We start from the raw sequence: 15,834 nt of genomic DNA, 5'->3' as shown, positions 1-15,834 counted from the left end.
TCGTATATTCCTCGTCTCGTATATTCTTCGTCTCGTATATTCCACATCTCGTATATTCCACATCTCGTATATTCCGGGTCTCGTATATTCCTCGTCTCGTATATTCCTCGTCTCGTATATTCCTTGTCTCGTATATTCCACATCTCGTATATTCTGCGTCTCGTATATTCCTCGTCTCGTATATTCCACGGCTCGTATATTCTGTGTCTCGTATATTCCTCGTCTCGTATATTCCGGGTCTCGTATATTCCACATCTCGTATATTCCACATCTCGTATATTCCGGGTCTCGTATATTCCACGTCTCGTATATTCCACATCTTGGTTATTCCGCGTCTCGGATAGAAGCCGGAAAGTTGATGGTTGAAGTTCTCAGGCATGTTTGGTTTTGTGCCAGATTTGCCAAAACCTCGGCATTAAGGAAATGACTCGGCCTTCTTCCACTATGTGAGCGACTCGGTGAGCTCTGGATAACCGTTTGGCCATTTTGGAGTTATTCTGAACGTCATTTCCAAAACCGTATTAAATGTAGTGTGTGTCCAATATTGCCCGAATATTGGGGGGGGGGGGGGGTCAGTCGGGGAAGTTCAGCGTCTGATTATAATGCATTCTTGTTTGGAGCGCATTGAGCTAGAAGAGGGTCCATACACATCCCATCCCGAAACCACGCTCCTTCCTATAGGAACCTACCTGTGTGCTCGCTCCTGAGCCGCGCTGTCTCCTCCTTTCTATAGGAACCTACCTGTGTGTTCGCTCCTGAGCCGCGCTGTCTCCTCCTTCCTATAGGAACCTACCTGTGTGCTCGCTCCTGAGCCGCGCTGTCTCCTCCTTCCTATAGGATCCTACCTGTGTGCTCGCTCCTGAGCCGCGCTGTCTCCTCCTTCCTATAGGATCCTACCTGTGTGCTCGCTCCTGAGCCGCGCTGTCTCCTCCTTCCTGTAGGAACCTACCTGTGTGCTCGCTTCTGAGCCGCGCTGTCTCCTCCTTCCTATAGGAACCTACCTGTTTGCTCGCTCCTGAGCCACGCTGTCTCCTCCTTCCTGTAGGAACCTTCTTGTGTGCTCGCTCCTGAGCCGCGCTGTGTGCATCTATAGACAGTTACCGCATTGGATTTTTGTTCCGTCAATACAGAGAATGTGGGAAGATAAACAATGTCCGTCCTTTAGAACCGATTTCAGTCCGATAATAGTGAATGTATGCAGAAATTAACAATCAGAATTGTATTCGATGAGGGGGTAGGTAGGTGGGCTCCATGCAATGTAGATGGGCCTTTTTTTTCGGCGATATTTCTTTTTGGGCTTTTCAGCGTTTTTCTAGCGTTTCTCATCCCTTTCGAATCCAGGCCAACTATTTGCTCTGACCTTCCACTTCATAGAGATCTCCATTACTAGTGCAGTGCGACCCTTAAAGCTGCAGTCCGGGTTCCAGATCCAGCGGCAGCGCCGGGACCGCGGCGGAGAATCCCGGAGGATTTCCATTTTAGGGATTTATTTCTCCGGTTCATTTCAGGTCACCGGCGCCTCGTCTCTATTTTGTGCGGCGAGTAGATGGTTAATGATTGGCGGATTCTTCCCCCGATATCAAACATCACAGAATATAGAATGACGGCTTCCCAGGAAGACCTTTCATGGCGCTTCACGGGTTAAACTCTTCCTCCGTTTAAAGAGCCGACGCGCCACCTACTTCATTTAACCCTTCGAAAGGCCGCCGCCGGTAGAGTAAAAGTGCTTTTTTATATGAACCCCAGAAAATGGACTTTGTATGTGAACCCTGAGATTCTGAAATGACCGTTCACGCGCACGTGCGCCGTTTTATTATTTATATTATTTCTGTGTTCCGGGAGGAAGAATATTTCATATGGACTCAAAAGAAGAAAACAACAATCAAGTGCAGGAGGGGAAACCCGAGACCCCCCCCCCCCCAATATATATATTATTAGGATTCCTATATACCCCTCACTGTGTGTATATAGCAGTATTTCTGTATACTCCTTACTATGTATATATAGTATCCAATCCTATATACCCCTTGGTCTGTATATAGATACGAGGATTCCTATATACCCCTCACTGTGTGTATATAGCAGTATTTCTGTATACTCCTTACTATGTATATATAGTATCCAATCCTATATACCCCTCGGTCTGTATATAGATACGAGGATTCCTATATACCCCTCACTGTGTGTATATAGCAGTATTTCTGTATACTCCTTACTATGTATATATAGTATCCAATCCTATATACCCCTCGGTCTGTATATAGATACGAGGATTTCTATATACCCCTCGGTCTGTATATAGATACGAGGATTCCTATATACCCCTTGGTCTGTATATAGACACGATTATTCCTATATACCCCTCGGTCTGTATATAGATACGAGGATTTCTATATACCCCTCGGTCTGTATATAGATACGAGGATTCCTATATACCCCTCGGTCTGTATATAGATACGAGGATTCCTATATACCCCTCGGTCTGTATATGTATATAGATACGAGGATTCCTATATACCCCTCGGTCTGTATATAGATACGAGGATTCCTATATACCCCTCGGTCTGTATATAGATACGAGGATTCCTATATACCCCTCGGTCTGTATATGTATATAGATACGAGGATTCCTATATACCCCTCGGTCTGTATATAGATACGAGGATTCCTATATACCCCTCGGTCTGTATATAGATACGAGGATTCCTATATACCCCTCGGTCTGTATGTGTATATAGATACGAGGATTCCTATATACCCCTCGGTCTGTATATAGATACGAGGATTCCTATATACCCCTCGGTCTGTATATAGATACGAGGATTCTTATATACCCCTCGGTCTGTATATAGATACGAGGATTCCTATATACCCCTTGGTCTGTATATAGATACGAGGATTCCTATATACCCCTTGGTCTGTATATAGATACGAGGATTCCTATATACCCCTCGGTCTGTATATGTATATAGATACGAGGATTCCTATATACCCCTCGGTCTGTATATAGATACGAGGATTCCTATATACCCCTCGGTCTGTATATAGATACGAGGATTCCTATATACCCCTCGGTCTGTATATAGATACGAGGATTCCTATATACCCCTCGGTCTGTATATGTATATAGATACGAGGATTCCTATATACCCCTCGGTCTGTATATAGATACGAGGATTCCTATATACCCCTCGGTCTGTATATAGATACGAGGATTCTTATATACCCCTCGGTCTGTATATAGATACGAGGATTCCTATATACCCCTTGGTCTGTATATAGATACGAGGATTCCTATATACCCCTCGGTCTGTATATAGATACGAGGATTCCTATATACCCCTCGGTCTGTATATAGATACGAGGATTCCTATATACCCCTCGGTCTGTATGTGTATATAGATACGAGGATTCCTATATACCCCTCGGTCTGTATATGTATATAGATACGAGGATTCCTATATACCCCTCGGTCTGTATATAGATACGAGGATTCCTATATACCCCTCGGTCTGTATATAGATACGAGGATTCCTATATACCCCTTGGTCTGTATATAGATACGAGGATTCCTATATACCCCTTGGTCTGTATATAGATACGAGGATTCCTATATACCCCTTGGTCTGTATATAGATACGAGGATTCCTATATACCCCTCGGTCTGTATATAGATACGAGGATTCCTATATACCCCTCGGTCTGTATATAGATACGAGGATTCCTATATACCCCTCGGTCTGTATGTGTATATAGATACGAGGATTCCTATATACCCCTCGGTCTGTATATGTATATAGATACGAGGATTCCTATATACCCCTCGGTCTGTATATAGATACGAGGATTCCTATATACCCCTCGGTCTGTATGTGTATATAGATATGAGGATTCCTATATACCCCTCGGTCTGTATATAGATACGAGGATTCCTATATACCCCTCGGTCTGTATATAGATACGAGGATTCCTATATACCCCTCGGTCTGTATGTGTATATAGACACGATTATTCCTATATACCCCTCTGTACTCTCCTCCTGGTATGTCGGCGATTATTGGCGCTGTGTCACGTTTAGTCGCAGGGATTGTCGCGTTTAGTCGCAGGGATTGTCGCAGGCACATTCCACACAATGACGGTATAAACGGTACGTTGGGTTCCAGGAATTGTGGATAATAAAAGGGGGGTGCTGTGAGGGGGACGCGGGCCGGGGTTCCTCCGCAGGATCACCATAAAACCCGTTTTATTGGTCTTGGAACACAGAAGTTCCAGCTCCGTGGTTGCGTCTAGTCCAGTCCGCAGATTCCAGACGCCTCGGATTGCTGGGAGACAAACCACATGGTCTGCTCTCCTGTTAAGAACTGAAGAAAAAAAAATTGTCGGCATTAGAGCACCCAGCCCCCACCCCCTCCCCTCCCCCTCCGTGCCTTGGTTTCCCTACTACTGCAGGCGGAATGGGGCGGGGTCATGTCACATATCATGTGTTGGGAGTATGAGAAGTACTAAGTCTTATGATAATGATCCCCGCGTCTGGCAGGGGGGGGGGGGGGAGGGGAGGCAATGCACCATGTCTTCATAGGCGCAGACCTAAAATGGCTGCTGCTAATCAAGTGTGTTGTGAATTGGGAAGGCCGATCCTTTAAACAAAAGGTTATTGTTCCGTCTTTCATATTTGCTTGGATGAGGAGCGTCGGTGTCATTTCAATGATTTCCAGTCGGCGCTCTGCCAGCAATCCTTCGCTGTGATTCCTCGCCGATCGCCGCTCTACAAATCCACAATCTTCACATTCATTTTAAGTTATATATTTTTTTTTTCTTTTTTCTTTTTTTTTATTACAGGTTGTAAATGAGGAGAGCCCCAAAATCCTGCCAAAGGAGGGAGTTCAGAGCGTGAAGGTAGGTGCTCCTCACTCACCCCGGCCGGCACACCCCCTCCCCCGCCTGTGTCTTTATAGAATGTAATTGTTGTTGGGAAATGCCAATCCTAGAAAAGGTTAATAAATGTGATTATTGGTGGAAGATCAACCCACGCGGTGCCAGGCGTTGACGGGTGTCTATTTATAGGCCACCGTTGTGCGTTTCTTGTGGGTTGATGTCTGTGAGAAAATAAAGTGTGCCGGGTCTGTGTGAGGCAGATCATGCCGATCGCCTTCCGCCGCGGCACACGTGTCCAAATTATGGAGAACGTTTCTGTTTGAAAGGAATAAAATGGCAGAATGATCGTTCTGTGGAATGTGGGAACGCTCGTATGATTGGAGGGATGTCTGATTGGTGGGCAGTTTGGTGTCCTCAATGGAAGTAATCATGTGCACTAACGCATTTCACTCACAAATATCCACAAAATACTCAATTTAGTCTCGGAGGAGAATCACAGAGGTCAGCCAATGTCCAGCATAGAGGTATACGCCGTATACTTGTAGTATATAGATGTCCGGTGTAGAGGTATACGCCGTATACTTGTAGTATATAGATGTCCGGTGTAGAGGTATACGCCGTATACTTGTAGTATATAGATGTCCGGTGTAGAGGTATACGCCGTATACTTGTAGTATATAGATGTTCCAGTGTAGAGGTATACGCCGTATCCCTGTAGTGTATGTCCGGTGTAGAGGTATACGCCGTATCCCTGTAGTGTATGTCCGGTGTAGAGGTATACGCCGTATCCCTGTAGTGTATGTCCGGTATAGAGGTATACGCCGTATCCCCGGTATAGAGGTATACGCCGTATCCCTGTAGTGTATGTCCGGTGCTGTCTGTACACCTGTTGAAGTGTCCGTCTGTCATTATCTCGGTATAGTTGTGTAAGAGCCGCGTACGGCAATTCTAAGTAAACGCTTTGTAGACAGACGTCTGACCTGCTACACGAACGCCTCCCTCCCGATATGCCTCTCTATTGGCTGTTAAAGAGTTAAAAGATTTGCACAAGTTGGCGGAGTTATAAATAGCCGTACCTACCGGCTGTACGGGAAAACCGCGGGCCTCATCTTCTTTCTAGGAAATCTCCTGGCAGGCAGATCTCGCTCTCCTCGTCTCTGGCGGAGTCACAGATCCCAGAGTCACGTGACTTTTAGTTTACAAACATTGCATCCCTCGCACGTCACACTAGAGGGGAACACGCAGTTCCCGCCCGCACATACTTTGTGCCGCAGCGCGTCCAGATGAGTTTGGGTTACTAGGCGAGAATGTCGGATCGCTCCACTGACAGGCCAAGGTGCCGGAGGGAAATCCACGGTTCCCGGTCAGAAGGCGAGACGCTGGCAGATCCGGCCCTTTGATGGGTCTGTAGCCTCTCGTTCGGGAAGTCTTAGGACAAAGCTGTCCACCGATGGCCTTCTAGGACTCGGAGAGCGTGGATCCCTGCCAATATCTCTTCCCAGAAGGAATGGCAAACTTCTGGAATAAATTGTGTGATTCTCCAGCTAGACTGACCCAAGAAATGTGATTGTACGGATATGTATGACGGAACGTTTCTTCAGTCCGTCTTTCCCTTGTGGAAATCATTAACGGTCTAAATCTTGTTTAACATTCACATTTCTGGCAAGGTTTCCGGAGTCTTCGTTGCCCTTCGAAATTTCCAATATTCGGGTTTTGCATCAATCGCATACGAATAACACAAAGCCGTATTTTATTATTGGACTTCTTTGCTGAATTCCTGACAATGCCACAAGACCTGATCAGCCGATTTGGTTTTGGCCAAACTAAGATTTAGAAAGGGGAGATCCATAACTTGCCTTTTGCCATGATTGTATTATCCGGGGATTGCTCTCCATACCCAGTCAATGTACCGCAGTCAGCGTGCCTCTAGGGCTGGGCAAACTTAGCAACTGTCACGCTGGTGGTTTCTGTCTGCAGTACTGAGCAAGTCTGAACAACACTCACGTGTCTGGAGATGAGCCTAATAACTGCAACCAAATGTGCTGCTTGCCATCGCTTGACTTGTCTGTATGGACATGGGAATGAGTCCGGGTCACGTAGGATAGGATGAAGGTTCTAGGTAAGTAGCAATAATGGAACAAAACTTTGAGATCTCCTTTCCACCAAATCCTTGTATGTGGCCCTATGTCCCCTCGGCTTGTGCAGGAATTTGTTCCCGTCGTCATTCGTGCGTCAAGCAGTAAGTGTTCTCCATCGTTATTATTAACAACCTCCTCCAAATATCTGGGGATTTTTTGGTATTTCTCCGTTTTTAGACGCTGCCCGTACTGGTGTATGGCTTGCCCTACCTTGGTAGCCTCAGCTCAGATCGAGAGGGGCCTGGGCTGGGATGGAGAAGGGCCTGGGCTGGAGAAGGGCCTGGGCTGGGATGGAGAAGGGCCTGGGCTGGGATGGAGAAGGGCCTGGGCTGGGATGGAGAAGGGCCTGGGCTGGGATGGAGAAGGGCCTGGGCTGGGATGGAGAAGGGCCTGGGCTGGGATGGAGAAGGGCCTGGGCTGGGATGGAGAAGGGCCTGGGCTGGGATGGAGAAGGGCCTGGGCTGGGATGGGGAAGGGCCTGGGCTGGGATGGAGAGGGGCCTGGGTGCGGATGGAGAAGGGCCTGGGTGCGGATGAAGAAGGGCCTGGGCGCGGATGGAGAAGGGCCTGGGCTGGGATGGAGAAGGGCCTGGGCTGGGATGGAGAAGGGCCTGGGCTGGGATGGAGAAGGGCCTGGGCTGGGATGGAGAGGCGCCTGGGCTGGGATGGAGAGGCGCCTGGGCTGGGATGGAGAAGGGCCTGGGCGCGGATGGAGAAGGGCCTGGGCGCGGATGGAGAAGGGCCTGGGCGCGGATGGAGAAGGGCCTGGGCTGGGATGGAGAGGGGCCTGGGCGCGGATGGAGAGGGGCCTGGGCTGGGATGGAGAGGGGCCTGGGCGCGGATGGAGAGGGGCCTGACGGGTGCATTTGACCCGCAGTTGACCTCATTGTGACATGCAGTGGATTTGCTTTAAAGGAGTTGTAAAGCCATAGTGAAACTCACCATAATGTATCTTGGTGAAAAAACACCTTGCACTCTCGCCCCCCCCCCCCCCCCGCGATCCCATAATGATTTCCCCCAGCTTGAGGCGGCTCTTCATTGGAGACTGATAGCAGCACAGCCATTGGCTCCCGCTGCGGTCAATCAAATCAATGATGCAGCGCGCCGGGCCGAGTGATACATCATTGTCTAGAAAACATCGTCAAACAAAATGTGTCAGTTTGGGGAGATGAACTTCTTGTTTGGCTGTCATTGTGGTTCCAATATCTTCCATTCCTTCCACCTTTGTGCCATGAATGACGGACACCAGAAGAACCTGAACCCCATTCAATGGTCATTCCTGATGACCTGTTCTCAAGGTGCCCTTTCTTATGGATTGATCTTCATTTCTTCTCCCACAAATTTGTCCTTCAGACTTCCCCACCTTCACCAAAACATCCATTTTCTACAAGTTGGGAAGCTTTTGAGCTTCTTTGAGGGTTTCTATAGTTTGTGTCCCCACAGTGGTCATCCAACCCTTCTATTTGTCCTGATGGTCATTGTCAATGAGACTGAAGGCGATCGTTGTCACCAGAACAATAGTTGAGGCTTCCATAGGGGAGACCTGGTGACAATTGTCTTAAAAGAGAAGTATGGGATACCCACCTAGGTGGATGCAGCATCCACTCATCCATCCCTCAAAGAGCAAGAACTGAGCGATCAAACACTGCTGATTGCTCACTTCTTGGTCTGGTGACTGTCATGGCTCTGTGTTCTGCCCCACCAGCACTGACTGGTACTCTGGGCCGTGGAGGGGGTGGGGCGGCTCCAGCACTAAATGGAGCTCTGGGCCGTGAAGGGGGCAGGGGCGGCTCCAGCACTAAATGGAGCTCTGGGCCGTGGTGGGGGCAGGGGCGGCTCCAGCACTGACTGGAGCTCTGGGCCGTGGAGGGGGCAGGGGCGGCTCCAGCACTAAATGGAGCTCTGGGCCGTGGTGGGGGCAGGGGCGGCTCCAGCACTGACTGGTACTCTGGGCCGTGGAGGGGGTGGGGCGGCTCCAGCACTAAATGGAGCTCTGGGCCGTGAAGGGGGAAGGGGCGGCTCCAGCACTGACTGGAGCTCTGGGCCGTGAAGGGGGCAGGGGCGGCTCCAGCACTGGCTGAAGCTCTGGGCTGTGGGAGGAGGCAGTTGCGGCTCCAGCACTGACTGGAGCTCTGGGCCGTGAAGGGGGTAGGGGCGGCTCGAGCACTGACTGGAGCTCTGGGCCGTGGAGGGGGCAGTTGCGGCTCCAGCACTGACTGGAGCTCTGGGCTGTGGGAGGGGCAGGGGCGGCTCCAGCACTGGCTGAAGCTCTGGGCTGTGGGAGGGGCAGGGGCGGCTCCAGCACTGACTGGAGCTCTGGGCCGTGGCAGGGGCGGCTCCAGCACTGACTGGAGCTCTGGGCCGTGGAGGGGACAGGGGCAGCTCCAGCACTGACTGGAGCTCTGGGCCGTGGAGGGGGCAGGGGCGGCTCCAGCACTGACTGGAGCTCTGGGCTGTGGAGGGGGCAGGAGCGGCTGGCTCAGGATCTCGGTGACTCAGTGAAAGGTTGGCTGGCTGTTGCTCCGGGCATCTGGGTGGATCCCTGAACTGGACCAGCTCTGTGGCATCAGCTGACAGCGGGCACTAAAACCGGGTGACAGGAGTGCAGAACAAACTGAACTCCTGTGCTGAATGTAAAAGCTTTGGCTGTACTTTTTCCTTCATGCTGGGCATGCAGGTTGAATGACAAAAAACCTGACGGATCCCCAAATCAACACAAGCGATGTGGATGTGTCTGACAGCGGGGACTCCCCTGTCCCAAAACCTTCCCCCATTGGCTCCTGCAGAACCAGGCAAGTTTTGGTAGGTGTATAAAGTGGTAATAAGCTGCAGGTGACACAAGCGACATGCAGCACAGGTGACACAAGCGACATGCGGCACATGCGGCACAGGCGACATGCGGCACAGGCGACATGCGGCACAGGTGACACAGGCGACATGCGGCACAGGTGACACAGGCGACATGCGGCACAGGTGACACGGGGGACATGCGGCACAGGCGACATGTGGCACAGGTGATAAAGGCGACATGCGGCACGGGCGACATGCGGCACGGGCGACATGCGGCACAGGTGGCACAGGCGACATGCGGCACAGGTGACACAGGCGACATGTGGCACAGGCGACATGTGGCACAGGCGACATGTGGCACAGGCGACATGCGGCACAGGTGACACAAGCGACATGCAACACATCACAGACCTATACAGAGCTTTGCAGGGCTCTATTTCTGTCACACCAGACCACAAACGCATTTCCAACACATGAAACGGCTTGCGCTTTAGATGTGTCCTTTAGAGAACGCAGAGGAATGTTCGGCTATAGAGTAAAATCTGCCCCCGCAGTCCTCTCTGTGGGCCATATTGTACTCTGCACACTGGGCCCTCCCCTCCCTCTTCCAGCCAATCCTCGGCTCTCAGCACTCTCACACTTTGCATGACAATTGCGCCGTCATGCTACACTGTACACATATTTTTATCATTTTTTTTAGACAAATAGATTTCTTTTGGTGCGATTTAATCTTTTTTTTTTTTTTTTCTATGTTCTAAGATTTTGCAAATAAGTATTTACAGGCAGCACTGATTAGGTGGCACTGATGGGCACTGATGAAGCGGCGCTGATGAGGCGGCACTGATGAAGCGGCGCTGATTATTAGGCCACTAATGATCAGTGCCCTGATTATCTGTGTAAATGTCCTCTGTTATGCTTGCCAGTTACCGGCTCTCCTGTCCTTACAATGTGACATCATATGAGGAAAGAAATGCTGATAACCGGCAAGTTTGTTTAGCTGTGATTGGACACATTTGATCACATGGTAAATGGCTGCTTTGATTAGCCCTTTACTGCGATCACAGAGTGCGTGCATGCTCGCCCTCCCAGAATGGGGGAGCCACCCTGTCGCCATCTTTTGGCTATAGTGCAGGTCTAAAGTGGTTAATCGGTGTATGGCTAGTTTGGGTTTTTGGCCCTGAATACCAAAGGGCACTGGGTGGCAGGTGCCATGTGCATCCTAGCAACTAAGGACATCGGGTGGCAGAAGCTGCCTGCATCCTAGCAACCAAGACTATAGGAAGCGGAAGCTGTCTGTATCCTAGCAACCAAGGCAATAGGAAGCGGGAGCTGCCTGTATCCTAGCAACCAAGACTATAGGAAGCGGGAGCTGCCTGTATCCTAGCAACCAAGGCAATAGGAAGCGGAAGCTGTCTGTATCCTAGCAACCAAGGCAATAGGAAGCCGGAGCTGCCTGTATCCTAGCAACCAAGACTATAGGAAGCTGGAGCTGCCTGTATCCTAGCAACCAAGACTATAGGAAGCTGGAGCTGCCTGTATCCTAGCAACCAAGGCAATAGGAAGCGGGAGCTGCCTGTATCCTAGCAACCAAGGCAATAGGAAGCGGGAGCTGCCTGTATCCTAGCAGCCAAGACTATAGGAAGCTGGAGCTGCCTGTATCCTAGCAACCAAGGCAATAGGAAGCGGGAGCTGTCTGTATCCTAGCAACCAAGACTATAGGAAGCGGGAGCTGCCTGTATCCTAGCAACCAAGACTATAGGAAGCTGGAGCTGTCTGTATCCTAGCAACCAAGAGCAGGAGCTGCCTGTATCCTAGCAACTGAGGGGGTGCGCGGTTACTGTAAGGTTCTGTGCATTGCCTTTACAAGGAGAATCGATGGGTTCCCTTTACTACCCCCCCCCCCCCCACAGTCACCTATACCTCCCTTCTGTTCACTCCTTGGCCTGTAGCGTGGAAATCCTAAACTGATTTGGGTATTTTTGGAACGATGGGTCTGGAGTTCCCCTATAAAGCCCATAATGAGGTCATTAGAAGGTTTCTATCTCGGGACGACTCGTCACTTTTCTAATCCCGGAATTCTGATCCGAGATCCGTTCTTATTTTATAACTGACCGGATCATAAAATCCAGCATGCTGACAAATTCCTATCAGGAGCTTCTTTACATTCTGGAAGAAATGTTAATATTGTCCTCCGTTACTTTCATGGCGATCGGATCGGATGGTTTCAAGCTGCAAATACTGAAGCCGTCTGCTGAAGGTTGTTTGTTTGGTTTCCAGGTTTAAAGTCCACCGAGATCAGCTGCAAAGTTAAAGAGCCGATCCCGCGGGCGGCCCAGCCAGACTCGCCCAACCGGTCTGTAGTCTCAGGTGTGGCTGAGGAGGGGGAGGGGATGTGAATGAGGAGAATCCTAATGTCACCAGAAAAGAAGGGGGGGGGGGGAAGGGATGGAAATCAATGAAGTTTGAGAGACAAAGTGGTTTGGAATGGCCGCTGGTTTCTGGTGAATTTGGATAAAGTTCGGCATTATAGTGAATGTGAAGTCTTCTGTGGCCCTTTCCAGCAGCCAAGAGCCATAAAAAAAGCTTTGAGTCCACTATTGTCATGTTAGAGGAAGGGGAGGAGCCACATGCTCCTTCATACCTGGAAGTACCGCACAGGTCTTTCCTCCGCATATCATGTCGAAATTCCCATTGTCATGTGACAGTTTATTCCTGGTGATTGGCCATTCGATCACCTGCACTTCTTCATCCAGGAACATGGAATGCTTTGTGGCTGCTGCACATACGATGGGGGGGATGGGTGGGTTAGGTGGGGGGATGGGAAAGTGACCATGTCCCTAATAGTGATGATATTGAATTGTTTTATATTGTGTGGAAGTTCCGGCCTCCTTGGCTCCTGCCGTTGTTCATTAGTTGGCTTTTCTCGGGTTTCTGCATTTGATGATTTCATTCTGAAGCTGAGAGATGGAAGACGTGATATGGAAGGCGTAGCGAGAAACATCCTGCAAGAAAGTTTTGTCACATCTCAGCAGATTTTAGTTTCAGTCTTTCTGGAAGTGAGAGCAACTTTTACTTGAAGACTTTTTTGTTGGAGGGACGGTGGGAGAGCAGAGAGAGGGCCGGGGGAGAGCAGAGAGAGGGCCGGGGGAGAGCAGAGAGAGGGCCGGGGGAGAGCAGAGAGAGGGCCAGGGAAGAGCAGAGAGAGGGCCGGGGGAGAGGAGAGAGCGGGCCGGGGGAGAGGAGAGAGCGGGCCGGGGGAGAGGAGAGAGCGGGCCGGGGGAGAGCAGAGAGAGGGCCGGGGGAGAGCAGAGAGAGGGCCCTGGGAGAGCAGAGAGAGGGTCGGTGGAGAGGGGAAAGCAGAGAGGGAAGAACGGGGGGAAAGTGGAGGGCTGGTGGGAGAGCAGAGAAAGAGCCAGTGGAGAGGGGAGAGCAGAAAGAGAGGGTCGGTGGAGAGCAGAGAGAGAGGAACAGGGGATAAGTGGAGGGCCGGGGGAGAGCAGAGAGGGCCGGGGAGAGCGAGGGCCGGGGAAGAGCAGAAAGAGAGGGTCGGTGAAGAGGGCAAAGCAGAGAGGGAGGAACGGGGGAAAGTGGAGGGCTGGGGGAGAGCAGAGAGAGGGCCGGTGAAGCGCAGAAAGAGAGCCTCGGTGAAGAGGGGAGAGCAGAGAGAGAGGAATGGGGGAAAGTGGATGGCCGGGGGAGAGCAGAGAGAGGGCTGGGGAGAGCGAGGACCGGGGGAGAGGTGAGAGAGGGGGCCAAGGGAAAGCAGAGAGAGAGGGATGGGGGAAATTGGAGAGAGCAGAGAGAGGGCTGGTGGAGAGGGGAGAGCAGAGAGAGTCAAGGGGAAAGCAGAGAGAGAGGAACGGGGGAAAGTGGAGTTCTGGGGGAGAGCAGAGAGAGGGCTGGTGGAGAGGGGAGAGCAGAGAGAGAGGAACAGGGGAAAGTGGAGGGCCGGGGGAGAACACAGAGAGGGCCGGGGGAGAGCAGAGAGAGGGCCAGGGGAGAGTGGAGAGAGAGGAACAGGGGAAAGTGGAGGGCCGGGGGAGAGCGAGGGCCAGGGGAGAGAGAGGGCCAAGGGAAAGCAGAGAGAGAGAGGGATGGGGGAAAGTGGAGGGCTTGGAGAGAGCAGAAAGAGAGGGCTGGTGGAGAGGAGAGAGCCAGGGGAAAGCAGAGAGAGAGGAACAGGGGAAAGTGGAGGGCCGGGGGAGAACACAGAGAGGGCCGGGGGAGAGCAGAGAGAGGGCCAGGGGAGAGTGGAGAGAGAGGAACAGGGGAAAGTGGAGGGCCGGGGGAGAGCGAGGGCCGGGGGAGAGGGGAGAGAGAGGGCCAAGGGAAAGCAGAGAGAGAGAGGGATGGGGGAAAGTGGAGGGCTTGGAGAGAGCAGAAAGAGAGGGCTGGTGGAGAGGAGAGAGCCAGGGGAAAGCAGAGAGAGTGATGGGGGAAAGTGGAGGGCCGGGGGAGAGCAGAGAGAGGGCCGGTGGAGAGGGGAGAGCATAGAAAGGGCCGGGGGAGAGAGAGGGCCAGGGGAGAGCGGAGGGGATTTTCTCAGTTAATGATTGCGTGGAGGGGTGCGGGTTACTCATTACCATGCGTTGTGTAGAAGGGATAGGAGATCCTCCGAAGTTATTGTTTAATTCCTGGAAGGCGGAGCTCGTTAACGTGTAACCCGGGAAATGTTTTCCTAGTGGGTTTGTGTCCCGTAGACACGGGGGGGGTCGTATAAAATGTGATTGTACGGTAATACGAGATCGGGTGCCGCCGCGGGGATCAATCCTCGGTGTCTGAATCGGGTAACATTTTGCACCTCTGGAAATGACGCGACTTCCTCTTAGTAAAGGATGTTCTGTGAGACGAACCCTCCGCAGCCAGATATCAGAATTTCCGGGTTCCTCCTGAACATTTTATAACTCCTTCTGTATTAGAAATCCTTGTTTGTTTTGTTAGGAATGATGAGAGATTGTATTTGTAGCCGATGTTGGCACTATCCGGACTTTCCATCCCCTCCCCCGTCCCCCTTTCTCTGGATTCCTTCGATGTGAAGAAAATCATGGAAGCAATTTTTTGTTTTTGTTTTCCTCTTTAGTCCAATCCCAGCCATGCGTCTTCCTGCACCACGTGTAGCCCTGACAACACGGCCCCACCCCCATCCATCTCCAGAGATCGGAAATTCTGTAGAAGGACCGTGTAGAACGCTCCCGACCCCAGGACAGTGTAGAACGCTCCCGACCCCGGGACAGTGTAGAACGCTCCCGACCCCAGGACAGTGTAGAACGCTCCCGACCCCGGGACAGTGTAGAACGCTCCCGACCCCGGGACAGTGTAGAACGCTCCCGACCCCGGGACAGTGTAGAACGCTCCCGACCGCAGGACAGTGTAGAACGCTCCCGACCCCGGGACAGTGTAGAACGCTCCCGACCCCAGGACAGTGTAGAACGCTCCCGACCCCAGGACAGTGTAGAACGCTCCCGACCCCGGGACAGTGTAGAACGCTCCCGACCCCAGGACAGTGTAGAACGCTCCCGACCCCGGGACAGTGTAGAACGCTCCCGACCCCGGGACAGTGTAGAACGCTCCCGACCGCAGGACAGTGTAGAACGCTCCCGACCCCAGGACAGTGTAGAACGCTCCCGACCCCGGGACAGTGTAGAACGCTCCCGACCCCAGGACAGTGTAGAACGCTCCCGACCCCGGGACAGTGTAGAACGCTCCCGACCCCGGGACAGTGTAGAACGCTCCCGACCGCAGGACAGTGTAGAACGCTCCCGACCCCAGGACAGTGTAGAACGCTCCCGACCCCAGGACAGTGTAGAACGCTCCCGACCGCAGGACAGTGTAGAACGCTCCCGACCGCAGGACAGTGTAGAACGCTCCCGACCGCAGGAAAGTGTAGAACGCTCCCGACCCCAGGACAGTGTAGAACGCTCCCGACCCCAGGACAGTGTAGAACGCTCCCGACCGCAGGACAGTGTAGAACGCTCCCGACCGCAGGACAGTGTAGAACGCTCCCGACCGCAGGACAGTGTAGAACGCTCCCG

At 51.9% G+C, this 15,834-nt stretch overlaps 1 protein-coding gene across 1 annotated transcript in view; it reads left to right on the top strand.

Moving 5' to 3' along the window:
- The window catches only part of TET3 (tet methylcytosine dioxygenase 3), a 178,427-nt gene that overhangs the window by 39,936 nt on the left and 122,657 nt on the right, over positions 1-15,834 (top strand). The window contains exon 3 of the mRNA XM_040342173.1: positions 4,840-4,896. Within this exon, the coding sequence (XP_040198107.1) occupies positions 4,840-4,896 (57 nt within the window). The remainder of the gene's footprint in view (positions 1-4,839; positions 4,897-15,834) is intronic.

Source organism: Rana temporaria, chromosome 3 (genome assembly GCF_905171775.1).
Source record: "Rana temporaria chromosome 3, aRanTem1.1, whole genome shotgun sequence".
Classification (NCBI taxonomy): Eukaryota; Metazoa; Chordata; class Amphibia; order Anura; family Ranidae; genus Rana; species Rana temporaria.
Note: the sequence above shows the minus strand (reverse complement) of the source record. Positions and strands in the feature narration are given on the sequence as shown.